The sequence below is a fragment of the Lissotriton helveticus genome, chromosome 3_1, assembly GCF_964261635.1.
Source record: "Lissotriton helveticus chromosome 3_1, aLisHel1.1, whole genome shotgun sequence".
In the NCBI taxonomy this organism is placed as follows: Eukaryota; Metazoa; Chordata; class Amphibia; order Caudata; family Salamandridae; genus Lissotriton; species Lissotriton helveticus.
Window position 1 is genome coordinate 261,286,962 of NC_136061.1, and position 25,529 is coordinate 261,312,490.

At 45.5% G+C, this 25,529-nt stretch overlaps 1 protein-coding gene across 1 annotated transcript in view; it reads right to left on the reverse strand.

Annotated features, from left to right (window-relative positions):
* TADA2A (transcriptional adaptor 2A) overlaps positions 1 to 25,529 on the reverse strand; it is a 301,706-nt gene that overhangs the window by 26,314 nt on the left and 249,863 nt on the right. The window contains exons 13-14 of the mRNA XM_078679774.1: positions 22,322 to 22,365; positions 20,438 to 20,511 (exon numbers count right to left, since the gene is read on the reverse strand). Of these exons, the coding sequence (XP_078535900.1) occupies positions 20,438 to 20,511; positions 22,322 to 22,365 (118 nt within the window). The remainder of the gene's footprint in view (positions 1 to 20,437; positions 20,512 to 22,321; positions 22,366 to 25,529) is intronic.

Here is a 25,529-nt window from a genome sequence, read left to right on the forward strand (position 1 = left end):
CCAAAGTGATGTACTGCCACCAACTGGAAGTTCCTGAAGGGACAGTCAAGGAATGTTTGGAGGCTGAGGTTGCAGGGGGTGGTGGTGGACTGACCAGACCTCTAGCCGCCCGATACAAGGGACCGGAACGAGCCGCACCCACCGCCGCACAGACGTTGCTGTACTTGCATGGTCTTGTAGCTGGAAGATGGCTGGGGATATGGCTGGTCCGGCTGACAGCCCCTTCCGTAGCTATGAAAGGGGCAAAAGGCAGACTGGGGACGAGTGGGCACTGAAAGGCCCAAGGACTTGGCCGGTAGTCATTAAAGTGCTCCAGCACCATGTCTGTCTTGTCTCTGAAAAGATGGGTGCCATCAAAGAACATATCCTTCTGAAAGGCCTGGACATCCCCAGAAAAGTCATAAGTCCTCAACCAGGCGTGGCGTCTAACAACCACTGTTGAAATCACTCTGACCAGTGAGACGGTCGTGTTGAGCCTTCAACTGATGGCGAACATTTCTGAAAACCTCCCGTCTGACATTGCTTGGGAGAGGATGGCCTGGGCCTCCTCCAGGACAACAGTTTCCCACAAAGGTGGTAATAACAGGCCAATAAGCACTCGGTGTTCACTGACCTTATTGCAAGGCTAGAAGAATAAACTATTTTTTTACCGCCTACTACCCAGCCTCATGCATTCCCTATCTGGGGGCGTGGTTGGTGGGGGAAGAAGGAGGCAGGAAGAAGGGCACGGGGCTTGGGAGGTAGGGGCTTTAACCATCCAGAGTTCGGAGGTAGGATGGCTGGAGAGGAAAGATGGGTCACCCAGTGCAGGGCGATGGTGGCGGGCAATTGTCCTATTCACAGAAGCCCCTGTGCGGAGCTTGGACGAGATCAGATAACATCAGATAAGGCCTTGTTGAAAGCCAGCAAGGGTTCAGATGGAGAGGCACTAGGCTGCAGGACCTCCATCAAGATGCCACAGAAGAGAGCTCAAGGCCCAGGACTTCAGCTGCCCTTCACACCACCATCGAGTATGATGCTCCCTCCTCTGTAGCCACGGTAGGAGGGGAAAGCAGGCCAGAATCTGGAGGTATCCAGCCCGCTAGCCTCACTCACTTCCTCACACGAGTCCATGTCGTGGTAAGGCTGGTCTTGTGAAGGATCCAGCGACCCCTCCCAATCTTCCTCCATTCATAGCCCCTCAGAATAGAGCTGAAAGAACGACCCAGATCCCTAGGGTTCTATCGGTGCTTGAATCGGTGCAGGAAGGTAGCGATCCAGCTCCGAATCGTTGGGGAGAAGAATGGGGTTGCCGGAGGGCGTCTGTGGCCACAGGAGTCTCGGCGATAGGACTGTTGCTGGCGAGGGTCACAAAGGTACGACCAGCGTCAGTCAGGATCCATCACTGGATCCATGGTGGACATCAGCGTCCGATCCTCTGGCGCAGAACTCAAAGGGGCCTCCTCTGAGCCTACAGAACCTGAAGTCGCACCGGTAGGGTCAGGACTCCCAAATATGAGCCACATGGCGTCATAACACTCCTTGAGCTGGGCGGGGGTTGCTCCGGCTCCGGGGAAGGCAGGGAAGGATAGAGCTGACCGAGGCGCAGGTTCAGAGGAACGAGGTCTAGAATGTTGAGGCTCCTCTGTCGCGTTGGTTGACGGACAGGAAGAAGTTGAAGCACGCTTAACTTATGTCTTTGTGCTTCTTATCTGACTGACTCTAAGACTTCAAGAGGGAGGACAAAGACTTAGGGCTCCCGGAGCGGTACACGGACCTTCCTTTCGTCCGGGACAGTGAACGAGATCTCTGGGGCGAATGACGCGGCGCAGACCACATGCATCTCTAGAGAGCACTGGCTCTGCAGTCTGAGCACGACTGAGTCGTGGTCATGGTCCAGGCATCAAAGACAAACCAAGTGTGGATCCTTCACTGACATGGCGCTGTGTCAGGCGCTGCACAGCTTGAATCCAGAAGTCTTCTTGGACATGTTGAAAACATACATACCAAAAAACGTTCGACAAAATGTTGAAACGTTGAAAAAAAGACTATCAAAAAGTGACAGGGTAGCTTCCTTCATGGATCTGAGCTGGCTGGGGCAGAAAGAAAAGAACTGACGTCAGCGTGCCGAGGTGGTGGCTATATAGGTGACGTCGACGCCCAAACGGCGGAGACTATGACGCCCACTTCATGTGGAGCTGACTGACACCACCTACCGGCGCACAAGTTTATTGCTCAAAGAAAAATCTTCTGGATCCAGTCTGACGCCTGGGAAATTCAAAGGCAAGGAATCTGCAGCTAGATGTCTCTATCAGTTAAAATGTTTTGTTAAATTCGAGTTTTTCTAAATTGTTTAAAATAAGTGTTAGGGCCTTTTGTGTTAAGTCCCCCAGTGGACCTAAAAGTCTTTTAGAATAAAAAAAAAATCTCTAATAGGATCCTAACGGATTTAAAACCAGTACAGGATCAGGGAAACTTGTAAAAGCTTGAATCAGATCTGGGTAGATTTTGTTGAATTCTCTGTCCAAACACAAGGTGGCTGGTCAAAAGGTAACAAGGTGCAAGACTATGATGGGCTTTATAATCTTATTATGAAAGAGCATCTGGTAAGTAACTGTGTTTCTAAGAATGTGCACAAGTACTTGGTGGACCTAGGTCTGGCCTCTCCCCAAGAATTGGGAAAAATGGTTGACCACTGGGTCAAGACTAGGGTAACCAAGTCAACCCATGGTGGGATTGACCAAACGAAAGAGGTTGTTAAACCTCCTCCACTCCCCACCCAGGGAAAGATGGTGAACAGTCTAAAAGCAAAGATAAGGACCTTTCTAAAGGCCCCCAAAATCCTCTTCAGGAGTGTGAGTCCGAAACAATACACAAACCAAGAAGGCTTGGTGAGTAATTGCAATGCCAATGGGCACCGAACTGGGGACCCTATCTGTCCCAAATATGCTCCCCGTAGTGCACCTGCAGTCCCTAATGCAGTGGTAAGTCTCCAGATTGGATCATTGGAGTGCACATTGAAGCAACTCTAGTCTCAGAGGGTGGGTGGATGTAGCTGCCCTGGCGGTCTGGCCCAGTAACCTGGACAAATACAGACAACAGCCATGTATTAATGGGGTTAGAGTTGAAGCACCGAGGGATAAAGGTGCAAGTGTCACTATGGTGACTAAGAAACAGATATCCCGAGAACAGTATCTGACTGATAAGACCTTCACAGTCATCAATGCTGACAACTATACTAATGTTCATCCCATGGCAATGGTGTCTTAAGAATCGGGAGGGGCTAGTGGCCAAAAGACGGTGGTGGTATCATGTGCAATTTCCGAAGCCTGTCTGCTAGGAAATGATCTGGAGTTCTCAGCCTGGGCTGAGGTTGCAATGAAAACCCATGCAGCCATGCTGGGTACACATGAATGGGTGTATGTAAACATATGAGCACAGTGTAGAGCCAGGGTGAAAAAGAGGTACTAGAGTGTGAAAGAGTGGCCCACCTCTCCAAGAGAAAAGGTAAGAAGTCAGTGAAGACAGCTTCTGATTAGTCACAAGCTCATGTCCCCTCTCCTCGGAGAGACGCCCTGTCAGACCCAGGTGGAACTGAACCCCAGGAACTTGGGCCTTACCTGGCAGAGCTACAAGGTTCAGGGGGACCTCTAGGGACGTGCTGTACAAAGGACAGGGGGCATGTCCTACTTTTGAAAGCCTGGGACAGCAAGCTGTTGACTAGGAAAGGGGAGTCAGTGACTCCCACCGAACCTATTGGTAGCAGGGACTACTGTGCACTGAGGCTAGAGACCCCAAACCTGGCTCCCCTAGGAGAGTGGTAGTACCTCAGCGGTATGGGAGTTCTTACTCTCTTTAGCTCATGATATCCCCTTAGCTGGACAGCTTAGCCAGACAACAACTTGGAGTAGGTTAGTCACTCACTTCTACTGGCCAGGTATGTCTCAGAAGGTGAAAGAGTTTTGTAACTACTGTGCTACCTGCCAAGCTAGTGGCAAAGTGGATAAGCACTCACAGGCCCGATTAATTCCACTTTCAGTGATTGGGGTCTCCTTTGAAAGGGTAGGGTTTGACGTTGTTGTCCCCCTGGACCCTCCAACAGCATCAGGGAACAGATTTATACTGGCAGTAGTGGACCATGCCATCAGGCACCCTGAAGCTATTTCACTTAGGACTGTCACTGCTCCTCCAGTTGCCAGGGCCCTCTTGAGTATCTTTACAAGAGTGGGCTTTCCTAAGGAGGTGGAGTCAGACAGAGGTGGCAACTTCATGTCTGGTTACCGACGGCCAAGTGAAATGAGTTTGGTGTGACTTCCCCATATCATCCACAAACAAATGTTTAGTTGAGCGATTCAACAAATCCATGAAAGGTATGATCAAGGGACTCCCTGCAAAACTGAGATGGAAATAGGATGTCCTTTTTGCCATGCCTGCTTTTCACCTATAGAGAAGTACCACAGAAGGGAGTAGGTGTTTCCCCCTTTGAACTTCTCTTTAGTCATATTGTGAGGGGACCATTGTGTCTAGTGAAGAAAGGCTGGGAGAGACCTTTGAAAGAGCCTAAACACAACATTGCGGACTATGTACTTGGCCTACATTCAAGGATGGCTGAGTGCATGAGAAAGCATTCAAAAGCTTTGAGGCCAGCCAAGAGCTCCAGAAGCTCCGGTTTAACCAAAAGGCTGCACTGGAGAAGTTCTAACCAGGGAAGAAGGTGTGGGTACTAGAGCCTATGGTTCCCAGGACACTCCAGGACTAAAGAAGTAGCCCTTACCCTATTCTTGAAAGGAAAGGTGAGGTTAGGTCACCTAATAGGCTGACATAGGCACTAGCAGGAACCCTCACAGCTTTATCCATGTAAACCGCCTAAAACCTTTCCATGATAGGGCTGATGTGACGATGCTGATGGTCACTGATAAGGATCAGCAAGAAGAGAGTGAACCGCTTCCTGACCTCCTCTCCCACAGTCCAAAAGATTAAATCGCCTAAAACCTTTCCATGATAGGGCTGATGTGACGATGCTGATGGTCACTGATAAGGATCAGCAAGAAGAGAGTGAACCGCTTCCTGACCTCCTCTCCCACAGTCCAAAAGATTAAACCGCCTAAAACCTTTCCATGATAGGGCTGATGTGACGATGCTGATGGTCACTGATAAGGATCAGCAAGAAGAGAGTGAACCTCTCTCTGACCTCCTCTCCCACAGTCCACAACATGGATCAGTTGACGGAGTTGTCTTCTCAGACACCCTCTCTACAGGGCAGGTTCTGGAGCAGTATTCTAAACTCTTCTCTCTAATCCCTGGTCATACTACCTGGTGTACCCATGATGTGAACACTGGAGACAATACATCTGTCAAAAACAATATAGACATTCTGATCAAGTTAAGGAGAGCATCAGAGCTGAAGTCAGCAGGATGCTAGAATAGGGAGTCATCGAACCCTCTGAGCATCCCTGGGCCAGCCCAATTGTGCTAGTCCCAAAATCTTATTCCAGGGGTGGAAAACCAGAGCGGAGGTTTTGTGTGGACTATTGGGACTCCAATGCAGTCCCCAACATGCACATCCAATTCCTAGAACTGATGAGCTTACTGACAGGTTGGAGGCAGCCAACATTCTCAGTAACTCTAATTTAATATCAGGGTACCGGCAGACTGGTGTGACACCCAGGATCAAAATGAAAGTCAGTATTCTCGACCCACAGATGGGCATTATCAGTTCACTGTTAACCCCTTCGGATTAAAGAATGCCCCAGCCACCTTTCAAAGGCTGTTGAATAAAGTCCTTGTTGGGTGCAGACTTAAAGTGTAGCATATCTAAATGATATTGCTGTCTATAGTTCCACTTGCCATGATCACGTGATCCACCTTGGGAAGGTCCTGAAGCCTCTGCAAGCTGCTAGTCTCACTATCAAGGCAAGCAAGTGCCAGATAGGGCAGAGCTCTGTTGTATACTTGGGCCACCTAGTAGGTGGAGGCCAAGTTCAACCCAAGATCCAGACAATTATGAATTGGATAGCTCCAGCCATCCAGACTGAAGTCATGGAATTCCTTAGCTTGACTGGGTATTACAGGAGGTTTGAGAAAGGGAATGGTACCATTGTGGCACCCCTCACCTAACTGACCTCCAAGGAAATGCCAAAGAAGGTAAACAGACAGTGAGCTGTTAAACAGTTTTTGACATTCTGAAGGAAGCAGTGTGCTCTGCACCCATTCTGAAAGCTACAGATTATTCTTAGCAGTTCATAGTGCAGACAGTTTGAAAACATAAAACTGTTGAGGTGGCCCATCTCCCTACAGAGTATGGGTGTTAAAGTGGCGCACAGATTTGGGACTGACCATTCCAATGGAGATAACCTTTCCAGGTTTTTCTTCTTAAATGAAGAAGACTCTCTTGGGAAAGGTTAGTCTTGTTGTCTTTCGTTGAGGGGTGGGTGAGGTGTGATTGTGTAGGAAAGTGACCCTTTTTGACATGGTCACCCCCATGTTTTGCCTGGTTTCGGATGCAATTTTGACAGAAAGTGTACTGGGTTCCTGCTAACCAGGTGCCCAGTGTCAGATCTCTTTCTCTAAACTGTACAATTGTTTGCCCAATTGGAAATACCTTTAGCATCCTCTGTATCCCTAGTAAGTGGTACCCCTAGTACCCAGAACAAGGAGGCTAAAGAGGGACCCCAAGAGCTGGAGCATGCATTGTTCCACCCAAAGGGACGCCTCAGCAGCGACATGCAAACTGTCATTGAAGGCTGCGTGTCTTGGTGTGGATAAAAGTGAAAACATGATATGGTACACGTCCCTGTGTGTCATGCTTGCAGACACTGCATGCAATATAGGTAAGCCACCTACAGCAGGCCTTACAGGGTGCACCTACATGTGTGGGCATATCTGCATGAGCAAATATGCCCCTGTGGGGTCTAAGTCAATTCTTAGATATCACAAGTGAACAGGGAAGCCATTTTAAGTACATGTGCTGGGCACTGGTAAAAACAAGTTCCCCCAACTGCATGATGGCTTAGATGAAATCTGTGGTGTTTGGTGTGGTGTTTGGTATCTAACACCTAGTATCAATAAACCCACACGAATTCCAGTAGTGGATTTATGAAAACATGCACCAAAACCTATCAGCCTCTGGTGTAATAGCTGACTGGTGTCGACCAGCCTGCCACCCCAAACTGGTTTCTGACCCCCTTCAGGTGAGAGCCTGTGCTCTCTGAGGGTAGAAACAATGTCACCTCCTCCAAGCATGATGGGTAAGCAATCAGCATATCAAGGCAGGAGGCTTCAAAGGCCTCTACGGCCTTTGATATGTGGCCACGGCTTCCCCAGACAGGGGAAATGACAACCCCCTGCCCTAGGCCCAGTTGGCACCAGGACAGGCGGAAACATTATATATGCAGGAAGGTGTGGTACACTACCTGGTCAGTCACACCCTTAAGGTAAGCTGTCTGATGTGCCCCCTTTAGGAAAGTTCCAACATCGTGGTCATAGGAGAATTAGAAACTCTGGGACAGGTTCATGCTCACTTCCCACAGAAAGTGGTCATATAGGGGGTATTGTGACCCCAAGGTTAAGTAGCCTCTTGGCTGCCACCCTTCACACCCCTAAATCTAGTATTCAGGAAAGCCTCTGGCACAAGGAAAGCTTATTCTGATGACCTAAGAAGGATACCGAAGAGCCACAATGGAAAAGAACTGAGGAGCAGCAACTGACTTGCCGCTAACCCTGCCAGCCTGCCTGCTGTCCCCAACAATTGTGCCAAAGACTACTTGTCCTGTAGTTGCTCTGCCTCCAAAAGCCTGGGAGTACTGCCAACACTTCAAGGAGCAACCAGTTTCTCCCATGGAGTAGTGGGGCTACTTTCCTGTTCCTTGCAGACACTCAAGAAGAATTGTGAGGACTCTGACCCGTGAAAACCCGACACTGGAAAGCAGCCGTGTTCACCCGCCGAAGTTGATGTGTGCCAACGGTCCCAAGGATGTCTTGAGACCCTCCAGATTCGAACCCCACCTTGGGTTTGCCCAGACTGGACTTCCAGTCACTGCCTGCAGCCTCTTGGTGTAGGGCTCCTCAACAAAGAGTGTTTCCTTCACCATGGACCTGACCCCGACGCCTAAAGACACCACTGCACCCGAGCCCTACAGCCCAAGGAGAAGTGGAAGGACGGTGTCCCTACGTGCCCAAGCATCTCAAGAACGGAGCCCACCTGTGGGTTCAATTGGACTGGCCCCTCCAGTCCCAGCTTTCAGCCTCTTTTTCCCCCAAGACCCCTTCCATTGAAACCAACACCAAAAAGCACCTCTGCACCCAGACGCCCAGTGACTTGTTGGGGCTGCCTTGGACCTTGCCCCATACTTTTAAAAAAAATTTTTTATTCAGTTTCATAGTTCATTACAACAGTTCAATAAACAAAAACATGCAGTTTGTCAGTCATGTTTTTTGTTATGTCTTGTACTCATATACATAATCAATTTCACGCTAAATACGTGAACTCCTCCGCCATCACCTTCGCCTCCAAGTAAGCGCATTTGTGTCCGCAGTCATTCTCTGGAGATCAAGGTCTTATAGCCCATTTCCCCCAATTTTCCTCTGATCTCTGTACATTCTTTTGTGTTTGAGAGGGCGTTTCTCCTCAGTGGTCCATACCTAGTCCTCCTTCTGTTCCTCTATTATCTCTGTCTGCATTTGATTTCCCTTATGTGTTGCCTCCACTGTTGTCCCGGTCAGCTTGGTGTCTCGCTAAGTAGTTTCGCAGTGGCTCCCATATGTCACGCAGTCTGGATGTGACCGGCATTAGCTCCGCATACATGAGAAGCTGGTCCTGACAGTATATGAGGTCACCCATCCAGTCCTTAAATTTAGGTACTCTTCCCCATCTGTAAACTATTCTACGCTTAGCCAAGAGCAGACCTAGCTACATATATTTACTAACTGAAGTCTTTATCCACGCTGTGTATCCCAGTAGTGTTGTCAATGGGGTGCTTGGGACAGGGGAGCCTGTCATCTGTCCTAAAGTTTCCAACACCTGTCACCAGTATTTCTGAACAGAGTCACATTCCCATTCCAGATGTAAAAAACCTGCTCCCTCCCTATTACATCTATCACAGCGATTATTGTCCTGGAGTTGGAGTCTATAATGTCTTGTGGGGGTGGACCATGCCCCATACTTACCTTAAATCCAGAGGATTGGTCCTGTAAGCTGCTGCTAAATACCTGTATGCATGTTTTTTAACATTATTCCATTGGAGACAATACAAGTACATTTACCTGTTTTCTTCAAAATTACTATTTTAAAAAGTACTTACCCATTAACGAAGTTCTTGGTGTCAAAAAAGTATATAGATACGGGTTATTTTTCTATATTTGTGTGGATCTTCTTATTGAGCGTATGTGTGTGTGTTTGTATAATTTATTAACTCTGTGCATGCAACAAATATCGAACACTACTCCTTGATACGCCTAATGTTGCCCGACCACACAACCACAAAAAGAGAACCTGGGGATTTGTAAAGGAAAGGATACCTGGACTCTACACAATATATCTCTTTTTGGTATATTATATACAGAGCCAGCTTCCAACAAGAGAGAAATAGAACTCAGGGACCGTCATCAAAACTCTAGAGCCTTGACCTCAGAGGACGGTGTGTATTGTTTGTGTATTCCATCTTTCACTTTGTGGTTGTATATAAAATGTTCCTTTTGTCTTAAAAAAGTATTTGGCTGGACAATCATTTATTGCTGACATTGGACATATTTTGAGTTGTGAGACTATGTTTACTCCTTGTTTCTAGCTCACTCCTTCCATCCCTCGCTCAACCTGCGCTACCGCGGAGAGTCGAGTGCTGAAGAGTTACCTGGCATAGTTGCTCAGGATCCATGATAGGTCGGACCCCAGGACATTAGGAGTGAAAGGCCTCAATCCCAAGGGGTGGGCCAAGTAGCTCTTGCTTGCCCCATGGCCCTCTTAACAAGGTTCTGACAAAGTGTATATTTATGTTCATGACATCTGTAGCAGTAGATACACGAGATTCATACTCCTGCCATCTAGTGTTGGGCTCTGATGTATGCAACTTGTTCTTCTTTGAAGAAGTCTTGAGTCACAAGGTTTTGTGACTCCTATGAGTGCGCATGGTCAACAGTTTCATTGTTAGATTGTTTTCCTCCACCTTTGGGTTCGGACATGTATCACTGAAGCTCCTAGTCGATGCCGCATGATGTTCATTGTCAAGGCATTCCGGTGCCTTCACTCCTATTGGCACAAAGCATTTTTGTTCTTTGCAGTTTTCTAGCTATCTTGGTTCTGTCAGATCCGCCCTTGGATACTCCTCAACGCTCCCTTGGGGTCTCAAGAATGTGAAAGCCAAGATGGAACTGACCCTTTTTCAGCACTGTCCACAGTGCCACTCCAAATATTCGTGGCATGATCACAACTCGGTCTGCAACCTTCGCTAGTCACCGGAATGAATGCTCCGTCAGCCTTGCGTTCCGGTCAAAGAAGACCCTCGGGTACCGACGCAACCAGCGACTGGCTCGATGCTAGATGGCACAGCAGCAAGACGAAGATACCCCTATTTTATTTATTTTTATTTTGAAAGTTTTATATAGCGCGAACAAGATCTTTGCAGATATCAGAGCGCTTTACAAGGGCATGGGGATAAAAAATACAAAGTAATAAAGCGTATATACAGAGTAATATCTGAGGTAGTTAGGTACAAGGTGCTAGTTACATAGGTGGGACAAAGGACATGAGGTAGGTCACAGGTGAGGTAGTGTCGGTACACAGTGTATAGACAAACAATTGCGTCAATAGTATAAAGTGCAATAATAAGGAGCATATACTTGCTTAAGCGTGTTTAGAATATTTAGAGTTTAAAGGTGGGCACAGTTGAGGTAGGTGTGAGCAGGGTGTATAGTCCCACAGGTGCGAGAGTATTAGGGGAGTAAGGAACGTTGAGATGGAGAGGGTAAAGTGTGCAAAGTCAACCAGGTGCGTCAATAATATAACAATATACATAATCAACCAGGTGCATCAAACATTATAACAAAATACAAAGAGTGAGCGTATACAGTTAAGTAATTCGATAACACGGGTTGTACAGTAGACCAGGGTCGGGCAGGACTTACAGGGCAGATTCATGAGTGATACGGAGCAATAGATCATGTGAAGTAGTGTGGCTCACTGGTTAGAGGCGGCAGACCCGAGAGCAGAGGACGGCCCGGGACCAGGGTTCGATTCCCGGCGCGGCAGGTTTCTGGACCAGGGTCAGCGGACTCGATAATTCTCTCGCCTCGGTGCCCACTCTGATCAGCGTTCACACTCGGCAACTCTGGGCATTAGCTTGCCTCATCTTCACTAACGGCCCCACCAGACCGCCGGGGATGCCTGGTCTCACCCTGGAGATACCCATTAAGGGACCACCATCTCTCAGGGAAGCCAGGAAGGGTTTCGCAGCGGTCGAAGCGCCTTGGGACCCTACGGGTAAGTAGTGCGCTATATAAATGCCTATACATACATCATGTGTATTTTGCCATGAGGATCGCTTTAACTTCCCTCTTAAAGATTGTTTCGGAGGAGATGAGCCTTGTTTCCGGAGGGAGTGAGTTCCAGATCCTGGGTGCCATTCCTGAAAAGGAGCGTTTATAAGTTTTTTCCTTCCGAAATCTTCGAGGTTTCAGCAAAAGATTGTTTGTGCTTCTAGTAGTTCGGGAGCCACCCGAAATTGTCAGCTTTTGAGTGAGATAGGCGGGTGAATTCAGGTGCACAGCCTTGTGTGTCATGCATGCGATTTTCAGTTGTATTCTGGCTTCAAAAGGTAGCCATTTCAGTGATTTAAAGTCCGGGGAGATATGCAAGTGTTTTTTTGAGCCAGTGACGAGTCTCGCTGCGGCGTTAAGGGACGCTCTTAGGGGTGCCGTTGTAGTTAGGGGGAGCCCGCAGAGGGCGGTGCTACCGTAATCTATGTGCGGGATGACTATAGATTGTACTGCAGTTTGGAAGTCTTTGGCAGGAAGGAAGGGTTTAAGTTTTCTCAGGGTATTGATTTGGAAGTTCGCTCCTTTGGTTGCCTTGCTGATGTGCTGCTGCATGTTGAGATTGGTGTCCAGTGTTATGCCTAAAGATTTTGCTGAGTCTACTACGATGGGCTGTACATTTAGAGCCGTTAATTGCTTAAGCCATGTTTGAGCCGTGGATATTTTAGCGGGAGGTGAGATCAGGAGGAACTCGGTCTTCAGAGCATTGAGTTTGAGGTGATTCTCAGCAAGCCAGGATTGGGTGTTTCTGATCGTGGTGTTCAGAAGCATGATGTCCTTGGGAGATTGTATTTTGAGATAAAGTTGGGTGTCGTCGGCATACATGTGAAAGTGCACATTAGATGCCTGTAGCAACGTAGTGAGAGGTTCCATAACTAGGTTGAACAGTGTTGGGGAGAGGGAGGATCCTTGAGGGACGCCTAGCGATACAGGTACCGGAGAGGACAGCAGGTTGTTGCTTTTGAATCTTTGTGTCCGGTTGTGTAGAAATGAGGTGAACCACTTTAGAACAGTCCCAGATATGCCCATTCTTGTGTTTAACAGTTCGAGTAAGTTCTCATGTTTAACTGTATCGAATGCTGAGGAGAGATCCAGAAGGATGAGGAGGCAGGTATCGTTTTGGTCTAGGATTTGGAGGGCATCGTCCACTAGGTGAGTCATGGCAGTTTCGGTACTGTGCCCTGCTCGGAAGCCTGACTGATGAGCGTTTAGGAGATCAAACTTATCTATGTGTTTAGTCAGTTGTAGTTGTACGCATTTTTCCAACAGTTTAGCGAGAGTGGGAATGTTTGTAATAGGGCGGTAATTGTTTAGATCAGTGGGGTCTGCTGTTGGTTTTTTCAGTAGCGGAGTGACTTGCCCTACTTTGAGGGCGTTGGGGATGGATCCTTGTTGAAGAGAGCTATTGATAATCTTTGACCAGAGTGGGAGAAGCCAAGGGGAAAAGTCTTTTACAGCGTTAGCAGGAAGGGGGTCAGAGAGGTGATTGGAAGGTTTCAAGGTGTTGAGCAGTCTGCCAATTTCTTCTTCGGAGTAGGTGTCAAAGGCTGACCAAGTAGCATTGTTCTTTGGTTGAGGCACTGCTGTGTGTCGGGGGTTGGAGTACAGGATAGCGTCATTGAGGAGATCGCTTCTTATTCTCTCAGTTTTTTGGATAAAGAAGGCAGAGAAGTCTTCGCAGGAAGGAGTATCGCCCATGGAGCTGGGTGTCTGGGGTTGCTCTTTGGATTGTGTTCTGACTAACTCAAACAGTTTTTTTGGACGGTTTTTAGCTTGGGCGAGTTGGAGGCTGAAGAAGTTTCTTTTTGAGCGTTTTATTTTCCTGAAGTAGGCGTTTCTCTGTATCTTTAGACTTTTTAGGTGCACTGCAGAAGGGGCTGATCTCCAGGTGCGCTCTGCCATTCGCATGGCCCGTCTATCCTCATTGAGGCTACCGTCATACCATGGGTTGGAAGTCTTCTTGGACGAGACTCTTTTCAGTTGCATGGGCGCCGCCTCATTGATTATTGTGGACATAGTATTGAGATAGTAGTCAGTCAGAAGTTGAACGTCTGAAACGCCGGGAGGGGGAAGTAGGCGATTGCAGCTGTTAGGCGGTAGGGAGTTTGGATTGAGTTTCTTCAAGTCTCTTTTCCACACTTTGTGCTTAGGGGGTTGAACTGAGTTAAGTCTGATTTTTTCCTTGATGAGGAAGGAGACAATGTAGTGATCTGACCAGTCACAAGGTTGGATTGACTCCAGTTGAATAGCGCCCTCTTTGGAGATGATAAGGTCAAGGGTTGAACCTCTCTTATGGGTCGGGTTATTGCATATTTGGTTGAGATCAAGTGCGTTGAGAAAGCTTTTGAGGCTGTTTACCACTGTGTCACTGCTGTCATTCCAGTGGAGATTGTAGTCGCCAAGGAAAATTTGGGTGTGCTGCCGTCCTGAGTTGGCTGATATTGTATCCATGAGTTGTTGGACGAAGGAGAGATTGTCCCCAGGTGGGTGGTATATAATGTGTAGTGAGCATACCGGTTTGCTTTCGCTGATGATATCGAGGCAGAGGTATTCACAGGAAGTAAGAGAGGGTACGGCCACTTTGGAGACTGAGAGGTTGCTTCTGTAGATGCAGGCAATTCCACCGCCTGTCTTTATGGCCCTGTCAAGTCTAATGATACAGTAGTTGGGAGGGACTAGGATATCCAGCATAGGTGTAGAGGAATCAGACAGCCACGTTTCAGTCAGAATGGCTAGGTCCAGTTCCAGGGACATGATGAGGTCGGCGACCTCCGTGGAATGTCTTTGGGCCGATCTGCAGTTGAGAAGTATGCATTTAAGGCTAGGGGTGCAAAGGGTGGAGGACGATTCCGTAATGAGGGGTACATTAGTGAGGTTGTTGGGGACAGCGCCTCTGTTGTTATCCTTTTGTTGCCTAAGGGGGTTAGATATAATCGTTGGGATGGACATGTTGTTGGTAGCTAGTGGCTTTTGGGGAGCCGGGTCGTAAGAGTGGAGAAGGGTGTGTACGTCATGGTCAGAGATCGAGTTGGAGGTGCGTCTGGGGCGATTGGTGGTATTGCAAGAGGGGGTAGAAGTCCAACGTGGGGAAAGATGTGTGATAAGGCGAGTAGGAGGAGAGGAGGAAGTGTTGTTAGGTGTAGAAGGGGGAGTATTGCGCTTGGTAGTGATGAGATTGCAATTGTTATTGCGATTGTTGGTATTGCGAGGGGGGATAGAGGTCCGGTGTGTGGAGTGTTGTGTGGTAGGGCGGGTAGGAGGTGAGGGGGAAGTGGTGTTAGGTGTGTTAGGTGTGGTAGGGGTGGTGATGGGGGGTGTCTGGGGTGTGTGAAGAGCAACTCTTTAATGGAGTGTAATTCTTCTTTCAATTGGAGGAGGGTAGACATAATAGTGTCCAAGGTGATGATGGGCGCGGTGTTGGGGGGGGGGGGTACTGGCGCTGAACCGGCGCATACGTTGACCGGGGGCAGTCCGGGTGGAGAGTCGGAACTGATGAGGGTGTTGGGGGCGTTAGCGAGAGGGTAGGTGTTGGGAAGCGCATCCGTGCTAGGGGGGGAGGGGAAAAAGGGGGTGATGTGAAGGCTGGCTGTTGTGGGGGAGGAGGTGGGGTATTGAGGAGTGAGCGAGGGGGGTGGGAGGTTGATGGAGGGGTGCAGGCTAGGTGTGGTGGGAGTGCTAAGTGTGGGGAGGGCGGAAGTCGGAGAGAGAGTCATGTTGTGTGTGGTGCCATTGGGGGAGGAGGGGTGCTCTGAGAAAAAATGTGCGGGGGAAGGTACGGGAGTGCAAAGTGTGGAGGGGGAGACAGGAGGATGAGCGGAGGTACGAAGGTTAGTAGGGAGGCTGGGAAAGCGAGTGGTGTGTGGAGGGACCAGGTCTATGTCTGTGAATGAGGGGCGGGGAGGGGTAGCTGCGAGGGGCAGGTGATTGACTGTGGAGCAGGGTGTGAAGGTGAGGTGTGTGTCTTCTTGCTGCTGAACTGTGTTAGGAGAGTTAAGGGTGGGGGCTGTGACGTTAGGGGAGGTAGGACAGGGGGTGATATGCGTGTAAGTCCGGGGGTTGGAAAGGTGCTCTTTGAGAGAGGGGAACATGTTGTCCAGTAGTTCCAGGTTCCTGTCTATCGCTTGAATTAAAACAATCCCGTTGTTGTAAATAGTGATGGTGGTTCTGCCTGGGAGGAGTTGGGACGATGTGATGGAGAGTGTTAGGCCATGTGCGGATTTCCTGGTGGTGGAGACGGTGAATAGGGTGAGGAACACTTTTTTCCATTGCGCTCTGCGTGTGGTGTGGAAAATGATGTCGGTGTTCAAGGGTCCATTGACCGATGAGAAGTAGGTGTCGGCAAAGGGTGTTTCTGGGTGGGACCTAAGGAAGTCGTGTTTAAAGCGTTTAGTAGATTTTTTGGTGAGAGAGGAAGGGTAGTTTATTTTATATGTGTGTTTGCCAATGAGCTCCATGTTGGTATGGTAGCAGTGTAGCGCGGGGGTGGGTGAGCAGTAGTGATATGCCGGAGCAAGGTGCACATGCAAGCACAACAGGTTATCTGGGTCAGAAATCAGAACATTAGTGATCTTAAAGAGCAATCAAAATATATGAGGTAGCAATCGGTGCGACCCAAGAGAAAGTGAAACTGGGTGCAGGTTACAAAAGTGAGCAAAATACAGGTAAAAATATAATATTGATATAGGAGGTAGCATTGACATTAGTGTGCGATCAAAGTATCTGAGGTAGCAATCGAAGTATATGAGGTAGTATATGAGGTAGCAGTCGGTGCGTCCCAAAGAGAAGGTGAACTGGGTGCAGGTTACAAGGTGTACAAGATACAGATACAAATATAATATAGCAAAACATAGTCTATCTCTATCACAAGTAGTAGTGGGGATATGTAGGTATGACCCCAAATATAAGAGGTAGCAGTCTCTGTGTTACATGGGAAAGTGAACAGAGTGCCGGTTAAAAAAAAAAAAAAAAAAAAAAAAAAGGTATAATACTGCAGAAATGTTTATAATACAGATAGAGGTATAATCCTGCATAAGAGACCGACATTCTGTCAGAAGTGAACAAAATACAAGTAAAAATATAGTGTTGCCACAAAAAAGGTAGACTAAGCGGTAGCCGGTGTTGAGTTCTTAGTGTAAGTTCAGATAGTGTGAATGAATGGATGATAGCCCCGCTACAATGACTAGTCCAAGATGGCCACCCGAGAGAGAGACTGGGCGGAAAAAAAAAATGGCCGCCCCATATGGGAGAAAGATACAGTAGTCCTCTTTTTATTTTTGTTGCTTTGTGAGCAGGGAGGGCAGTTTCGCTTTCAGCTAGCCCAGTTTCTAAGTTGCTGCGAGGGAGTCTTATCTTGCAGGAGCCTCGTGGGCATCTGAGGCACAGGTGATTTATTGCCTTAGTTTCTGGACCCCGCCATTTTGGACAAAGGGTTTTAACATCATAAAAAGCGAGTTCAAGAAAATACCTTTTTTTGTCACAAACCCTGTGAAGTAGCTCTCGCGGGTCCTCTGCGGGAAAGTTGAGACACCCTTGTTTCAGCAATTATAGGAGGGAGGGAGGGCATCCACCGCCGCCTAACCCCTAACATCTTCGATGATGACAAAATGGATGCAGGCCGCTCCATGTCTGCAGAACAATCATCCTGCTTTAGTCCGGAGCCAAGCTTTAATTTGGGCTGAATACATCGACCGTGAGTACTGTTCCCCATCACTCACACCAATCGTCCGACCAACACCCCCCAGAGGACTGGGTGTTGATCCCACCAACAGCCTTCCGGGTTGTCCCGGCATGAACAGACACAAGGCCGCGGAGCCGACCCTGATGTCGAGACAGCTACACAAGACCTGGCTCTTCCTCTGCACTAGCAGTACCATCGATGCCTTCCAGTTTCTCAGTGCTGGCAGTGCCACTTATGCCTTTCAGTTTCTCAGGGCAGCCTTGCCCTTTGGAGCAGAAACATCCTTTAATGCCGAGACCAGCTTCGAAGACGAAACATCTGTCAGCACCGACTTGCTCATCCATGGGGCTTTCCTAAACAGGCTCCATGAACCTTGACGTCCCAATTTTGCAGAGGCGGTGGACAGTAGGCAGAAAAGACTATTTATCCATCCTCAATTGGGTAAAATTGTCACCAAACCCCCACTGACGGGGCAGACACTCACCCTCTCAAGCGAAAGCTTAACTTCAATGAGCACCTTGCATTGGAGTTACCACCACAGCTTTAGCTCAAGAAGCATTGAGATAAGGGCACCACCTCCCTGCCTTCTCGGCCGCTTCCTCTTTTCTCTCCACCTCCTCACATTCCTCCTTCTCTGCCAAAAGCAACTATCCCCCCTCCACCACATAGGAAACCTCCACCAGCTTCTCCAGAGGGGGCAACACATTCCTCATATGGGGAGGGTAGCTCGCAGACCATACAGACCCACCCCGAGCCCTAGGATAATCCTTTGGACAACTATGGTTTAGCCCCACAGGTGACAACAACCCTGACCTTCACCTCGCCAAGCCTTCCCCTCCGGATACCATCTTGTATCACAAGGGTATTTACAGAGCAGCCACCTTCCACAAGGTGGACTTACTCAGCATCACTGAGGACGATGACTACTTAACAACCAAATGCACAAAGCACTGAGGATGCCCCCCCATCAGACAAAGGAATCAAAAAGATAGATGCCGTGGGCAAAAGAGTGGCTACTCAATCTGCCACTCATTGGCCTATCGCCAACTCGATCGTTATACGCTCTAGGTACGATTAAGCTCAGTGGGATGAGATGGGAGAACTCATCCAAAATCTCCCAGATCAATACACACAAAGGGCTCATGAGTTTGTGGTCGAGGGCCAGACCATCTCCTATAACACCCATCAGATGCGCCCTGGATGCATCCAACACTGCCGCCAGGGGTATAAACTCTAGCAGCATGACCCGCCGGAATGCCTGACTCTGTGTCACTGGGTTCAAGCCAGAAGTCCAACAGCATCTGTTAATGGGGAATACCGCTTTGGGCCCCAAGTTGATCAGATGCTAGCGCATTGTTTTTTTTGCTCATTACTCCACCCCAGCTTGGCCCCAGCCATTTACAAATCAGTCTTGACCCTGATCCCCATGGGAACAGTCTAGCCCAAACGGCCAGGCCAGGTCCTTCCTGGACAAGACACAAGCATCCTGGGGAACTCTGACCCAACTATAACCACACAGTAACGATCACCACTGTGTTTTAGATAGATAGACAGGACAGACTTTAGTAAGAGGGCCCAGCAGTTGCAAAGGGCTGCTCCGTTGCTTGCTCTCTTTTTCGTGCAACTTGTTTTGGCTTTTTCCATTTTAACGTACTGGTCTAACATGGCCCTCCCGCCATGTTAAAGCAGTAAATTAAAAATGGTTGACTGGGCCATGAAGCTTGGGCATCAGTCACAATGCACTCATATGCAATGGCATTAATCTTGGAACGGGGTTGCTCTAATAGGAAACTCATTCCAACATTGCCAGACATACATGCACATGCATCTTAACCATTTGGTTGGGGAAAAACCCTTATAAAGCAATTAGCTCAGTCTTTTTAAAGCCAGCCCATATTGGCTTTCCCAATGCTTATTTATGTGGAGAATGATCATTATTGTTAAGCGGACTAGTAGAATCACCCTGGGAGGTGAGTGTACAGAGTCTAAAACAGGCCTAGGAATCTAGCTAGCCCTTTAAGCAACAGCCACATTATTAAAGAACTGGTACGAAAAATGGACGCTATGTTAAAGACTGTAATTCAGTTCTAGTATCTGACCTCATAAAACAATACTGTTTAATCAGTAAAAGATTTTGTATGTTTTCTATTTCTTCTTAAGTTCCAATACTATAAAAAAAGACGAACTTCCCAAAACAGGCTGAAGAATCAATGGAGGTAACGATTTTGGCTGTGGAGGTGTGCTATCCCTTTAATGTATGTTTTTAAAATGTAAAGAGTAGAATGGGGTGTTTTTGTGATATTTGGTACTAAACTACCAAGGAACTGATAGCAGGTCGCTAGAAGGAGACAGGCTCAATCTCTGAAGTGAGTGATTTGGCATTAGATCCATCTACCTAGTTAGGCATCAGGCTTCAGGATCGTGATCCTCCCCAGCATTTGGTCTTTTGGGAGTTCTGAGCAGGAGCATTCAATCGGGGACAGATGTGAGCAGGCCATCTAGTATCGCATGGCCCCAACACTTGTAACCTGGAGCTTTCCCTTCGAGATGTACCAGTTGCTTCCTTGTATTAGAGAATTGAATTTCCTGCAAACTTGGATTAATCGCAACACAAAAAAGAGGATAGTTTATCTGATGCCTGTTTCCCAGGCATAAGATGCAGACCTTGTGAGGTCAGCAAATGCTTTCCTATACATTGCACTCTTTGCAGCTTTTAGTAACTGCAGAGCAGAGAAAGTAATTTCTTCAATACCAACAGAATTTGAAATTGCAAGCAAATACATTACTCATCCAAGTAGGAGATCTGGGGGAAGTAAAAGAAAATACAGAGCATCGATCTAAAAAGGGAAGCACCATAAAAGTCAATGCCAGGAGTATTGCCTAATAGGTAGACAAAATGGATCTGGGTGTTGTGGTGGGCGATCTATAAATAAAGGAGTTTACCATACAAGCAGAATGCTCCAACTTGTTTTAAAGTGGCAGCATTCCTTTTAGAGAAACGTTTCTATTTCTCTGCCTGCAAAGGCAATTACCAAACGACCGCAAAGGAGGGAGATCAGAAAGAACCTCAATTTAATGCCAGATTCAGAGCTTTTCCATCACATGTGACTATGTAACAGATACATGCTGCTAATCAATACCGACTGCTCTCAACATCTACCAGGAATATTTACAGGGAGGTGTGGAATGCACACTGGATAAAGATGCCCACACACGTGGTCTTGCAATTTACAGAAGAAATGTCCCTTGTCATACCTCTTTTTCTTTCTCATTTAGCCTTTCCGTGCCAGGAAGACCAGTAAGATTCAGGGGTGGTGCACTCCGTCTACCTAATATGTAAAACAGAAAATAAAATACGTTTTTCTATACCCAGACATGTAGCTAGTTTAATAAATGTAAATACTATACATTTGTGAAACATCAGCAAGGACCAAAATTGGATGATGGTGATGCCCCTGATAATCATCTCATGATAATTAAGGTTGTAACCTGGCTGTGTATATTACATAAATAAATGCCAATGTTATGCATAGAAAGCTTTGGTCGTACAATAACAAGCTATGCACGGATTAATATTAATTGTTTTTGTTTTCCTTTTATTCCAACTTTCAGTTAGTACCAAACATTTATTCTGAGGCAAACAAAAATATAACATGCATTCTAGTGATCACAGTTGATGAATCTGGTCCTTATACACCAGCCTCTTTAAACAACATGTTATCAGCAAAAGTAATTCTATAATTTATCTGTAAATAACACTAACTATAGCACAACCGATACGTCACCCCCCAAAAAAAAAGACAAAATAAAAACCTGTGAACTTCACCATGCTCGGCACAGATACTAGTAAAAACTCCAAAGGCATTTTTTTGCCTAAACCACAGTCCACAATAGGTCAAACAAGAGAAAAAAACATTTAATTTCATAATGGTCATGTATCTTTAGTTATCCGGGTCATGTACTTAATAAGCTTATTTTCAAAGCTCTAGGTTCGAGGCAATACAGCCCAGGCATACCTGCAGAATATTTTATTTTTTACTTTAATATTGTTAATCGACGTGGTCGTAGTTTAGTACAAAATAACAGCTTCCCCCAACATATGCCTATATTTCTATTCTGTGGAATGTAAAAGACTGTATATCGGAAGTCTGCTGTATTACACTCAGCAACATGAGGATCCCAGGATTTTTCTTTTAACCTCAAGGCTCTGAAATGTTAAAATCTCCAATCACACAGAAAGGTTAGCTAGTCAGGCCCTTTTTACTGTACAGAACCCCAGCGCCACTGTGAATTACGACTAAGTTAACATTTTTTAAATCAGTTATCTTTTTCTTTTTACAATCAGTAGAAATACAATCTGCTGGCACACTTCATGTATTAGTTTTTACCAAGTGTGTGCTCTTTGTTACTGGTGAGTTACTGTGCTCTACAGGCTTCTAAACTTAGTATTAGACAAACTATGTCTTGTAGTTTACCTCATTATTCCAGTTTGCACAACAACAATTTAATCTGCTGAAATGGGCGTGTGAAGTGCTGCAAGTCATGTTTTCTGCTTTGGGTTTCAATAGAACACTTTTTCTTGTTTTTCCTATGTCATCCAGTTTTGTAAAGACTGAGTTTCACCAATAACCATATGGGGGTTCCATTTCTGGCATTACGGTGAAAAACAGCAAGGGTATCAGAGGTAGCCTGGCTGTTACCACTGGGAAAGCCATTAGCTGTCCCACCTGTTGTAAAAGAATCAGCGATAAATCCAAGATGGCAATTTTTTTAATTTTTATTTTTTTATTGAAAATACATGAGTAAACAGAGATCAAATTCATCACTTGCGGCATAGTAACAAATGACTTCTTACAGTGGCAATTTCACAAATGACGAATAGAAGAGAAAAAAGAAAAGAAAGACAAGTAGCTGGAGACACACAATCAAAATGTAAGTGTCTGCATCCAAATAAGTCAAAACTGCGCCCCAGATTTGCAAGCCCAATTTCTTTTTACGACGACCTTTGAGAGCATACAAACTATACTCTATATTAAACATTGTAAAAGAATCAGCGATTAATCCGAGATGGCAATAATGTCCACCAATCAGTAGAAGTAGTGCTCTGAAGTTCACAATTAAAACAAAAAATCTGCTTACCTGAATTTGAAGATGAAGGCGTTGGAGGTGCTAGACCTGAATCACTGCAAAATAATGAAAAATGTTGTAAGCAAAGATGTAAATAAACACTAAACACAAAGTAACTGAATCCTTCCAAAATGCAAAGCTAGGTTCTGGTATAGTTTTGAGAGCAGAATCTACTCATACATTCGGGTCAACTAGAACGTCTAACTTTAATGGCTTAGATAGACAAGACTGTTCTGAAAGGCCTGAAATGAACAAGTCAACTTACAGGGACACACTTGCTCAACGCTGACAAATTAAAATCACAGAAAGATAGGTTACCAACTTGTAAATGTATTTCCTAGCCATTGGTTATGTCACTTGAATTAATAAACTGTGTAAGATCTTTTCATATAGGCTGAATCTCGGAACAGATTATATGGAAAATAAAAGTTTCATTTTCTTTTTAAGGATCACAAAAAGAGATCATCCTATAGGAGGAAGCTTTGCAAACTGTACTAATTAGTATCAAATTCAGGTACGATAGAACAAATTTGGCTGAAAAGCTCACTTCAAAAGTCTAAAATGAAAAAAAACTGGAACTGCCTCGAATAACATGATTTTTCATCTAGTGACATTTTAAGACTGTGTGCTTAAGGATTCCGATGGTTGCACTATTCCAAAATGCAAAGCAGTCAGTCATTTCTTTTTTGACAATAAGGACTGAATAAATTATCAATAGGAATTTTTGTATGTGGTCTGCTGGCTTTATGATAACAAACTGATACAATATACTATCCATCTAGCTACAGATTGCTTAGAGGATGCTAAACAAGTACAAACACTCATAGTTTAAATGATAATCCAAATATATTAAGATATTTTATGAAGGGTCTTTTCACAACTCAAGTATTTAGTAATAACAATGCTAGAGAACTTAGATTCATGAAGAATGAGAGTAACAAAATACTTGACATTTCGGTCTGAATATCCAGCCAGCGTATTTGGGAAAGATGATCCTAGTAACATCATTGCTATGTCTAGTCGGGAGTAATATGGATGATTCTCGTTCTGTGCTGCTTCAGCTTATCATCAAGTTGGGAAGCAAACGAATTGCTGAAAAGAGTAAAAAAATATTTCTATGAAAAGGGAACTCAGTTTGGATTAGGGCTGAGGAAACAATACATTAAGGTGTGTGTGAACTATCATACAAATCGAAATCTTGAGTTTCCAAGCCGCAAAGAAGTTCTTAAGTATTTTGTCATTCAAACCCTAATATTGTTCTTTTGCGAGATGCTTGCCCACTTTGGTGTTTTAAAAAGCCTGGTGATGAACTGCAGTGATGTGGGCATTCCGAGACAGGCACCAGTACAATATTTTCAGATCCTCGATTCTGGATCTCTTCTCACTGAACATGTTGAGAACTGTTGAGGGCATCATCTATTTGGTTCAGAATGGAAAGTAATGCTATAGAAGGCAAAAAGCACATCAGAGATAGAAATTCTGCTCTTAGTTCTTCTATGCATATATGGCATGAATGGTACTTTGACAACCATTGTTCATTTAATATTAGATTGCATTAACATGTTTTCTTTTAACACACCACAGTAGAATGAAGGACTATAGTGGACAGTCAGCTCTTGACTCATGTCCTATTCTCTGGCATCACCAATCCCCCAGAGCCATGATGCTGAATTGGGCATTCGTAACAATGACGATAAACAATGCCATAGAACCTAGAGAGGTGGAGATCTGGGCAGATGAGAGGGCACCTAAAGTTAATGACATTCCAAAGGATACATTTTGCAACTTTATTTGCAAGACTGCTTCCAAGTATTAAATATGTGGTACTTGAGATTCATTAAGAACACAGCATTTTCTTTACAAATCTTGCTGCACATTTGGATATGAGTGGACTTCAAGCAAATGTCATCTAAATATAGGTGGATTCATATCACTGGACTTTGCAAAAAAGTGGCTACCACTGCCCAAACCCTTGGAATGAACAACTTCAGATGATTGTAATCCATAGGGAAGATAATCTTAACTGAACATGTTAAATGCTGTGGGTCTCTTCTGTGTCTCACAACAAATGTGAAAATGTGCATCATGTAAACATATGGAACATCTCTAATCTCACCTGAAGCAGTTGAGGTTTAATCTAAAGCTCTGCAAATGTTATGAGCTTTTGGTATTTTATCCATTGGTTTACATTCTTTAGACTGAGTATGGGATGAAATTACTGTTCGGGGTCTTTATTTCTTGACAAAAAAAATAAACAGAAGTGATTCCCTTTGTTACTGTGTTTTTGTAAAGAAAAATTCCAACCACTCTTTTCTGCAACAAGGTCTGCACCCAATGTCTTGGGTTTGGTGTATAGGAGAAACAATAAAAGAGGCAGGTCTGTGCTAAGGGATACTTGCTGAGCGGATAAAATGAACTGCCTAGCTTACTCTATTTTGCAGTCCAAGGCCATGGACTTTCTGAATTCCTCACCGGTACAGTGTCAAAATGATTGTGCGTGAAAGACAATACTTATAGGTACCATTCCTTGTGTTTATTTTCAGCTGTGGGCGTTGGAAGGGTTTGAACCAGTGTTTGAGGAGGGGACGGTAGGAAAGAGTTCAGGGTTGAAATCATTTAAAACAAATAACAGGTGTTCAGCAAGTGTCTTCTCGGCGCCTGAATTTGATTCTAATTGGCTTTGAATCAGAAAATGTTAGCATGTACAGGTAGATTTTCAAAAATGAAAATTGTACCTATTCTTAAAACACGTTTCGGCATCCAGCATATTTAATGATATATTCTAATTCAATGAAAAATAAACCACAATGAACATTACGTTTTGCATTTGGCTGGTGAGGAGGAGTCAATTTGGGCTATACCATTTTTCCAGTTTCTTCACTGGGTTTACGTTTGCATTTCTCAAATTGATTCAAATTCACAATGGATTGAAGGAATACAACAAGTCATAAAAAGATTAGACAATATTGCATCATACAGTGTTGGGCAAACAAACACTTTCTGCACAAAATATTTAAGAAATAACAGAAGCTTGTAAACATGCATTAACTGACTACACAACAACTAATGTTTCACAGAATGTATGTGGTTTTAGAATGCAAGCTGGGTGCTAAACTTGCATTATATATACATGCATCTCTTCATTGAAAATATGTTTATCTAAATAATACTGTGAATAACAGTTACAAGCTGTATCGGTTACAATGGAAAAGATTTCCCA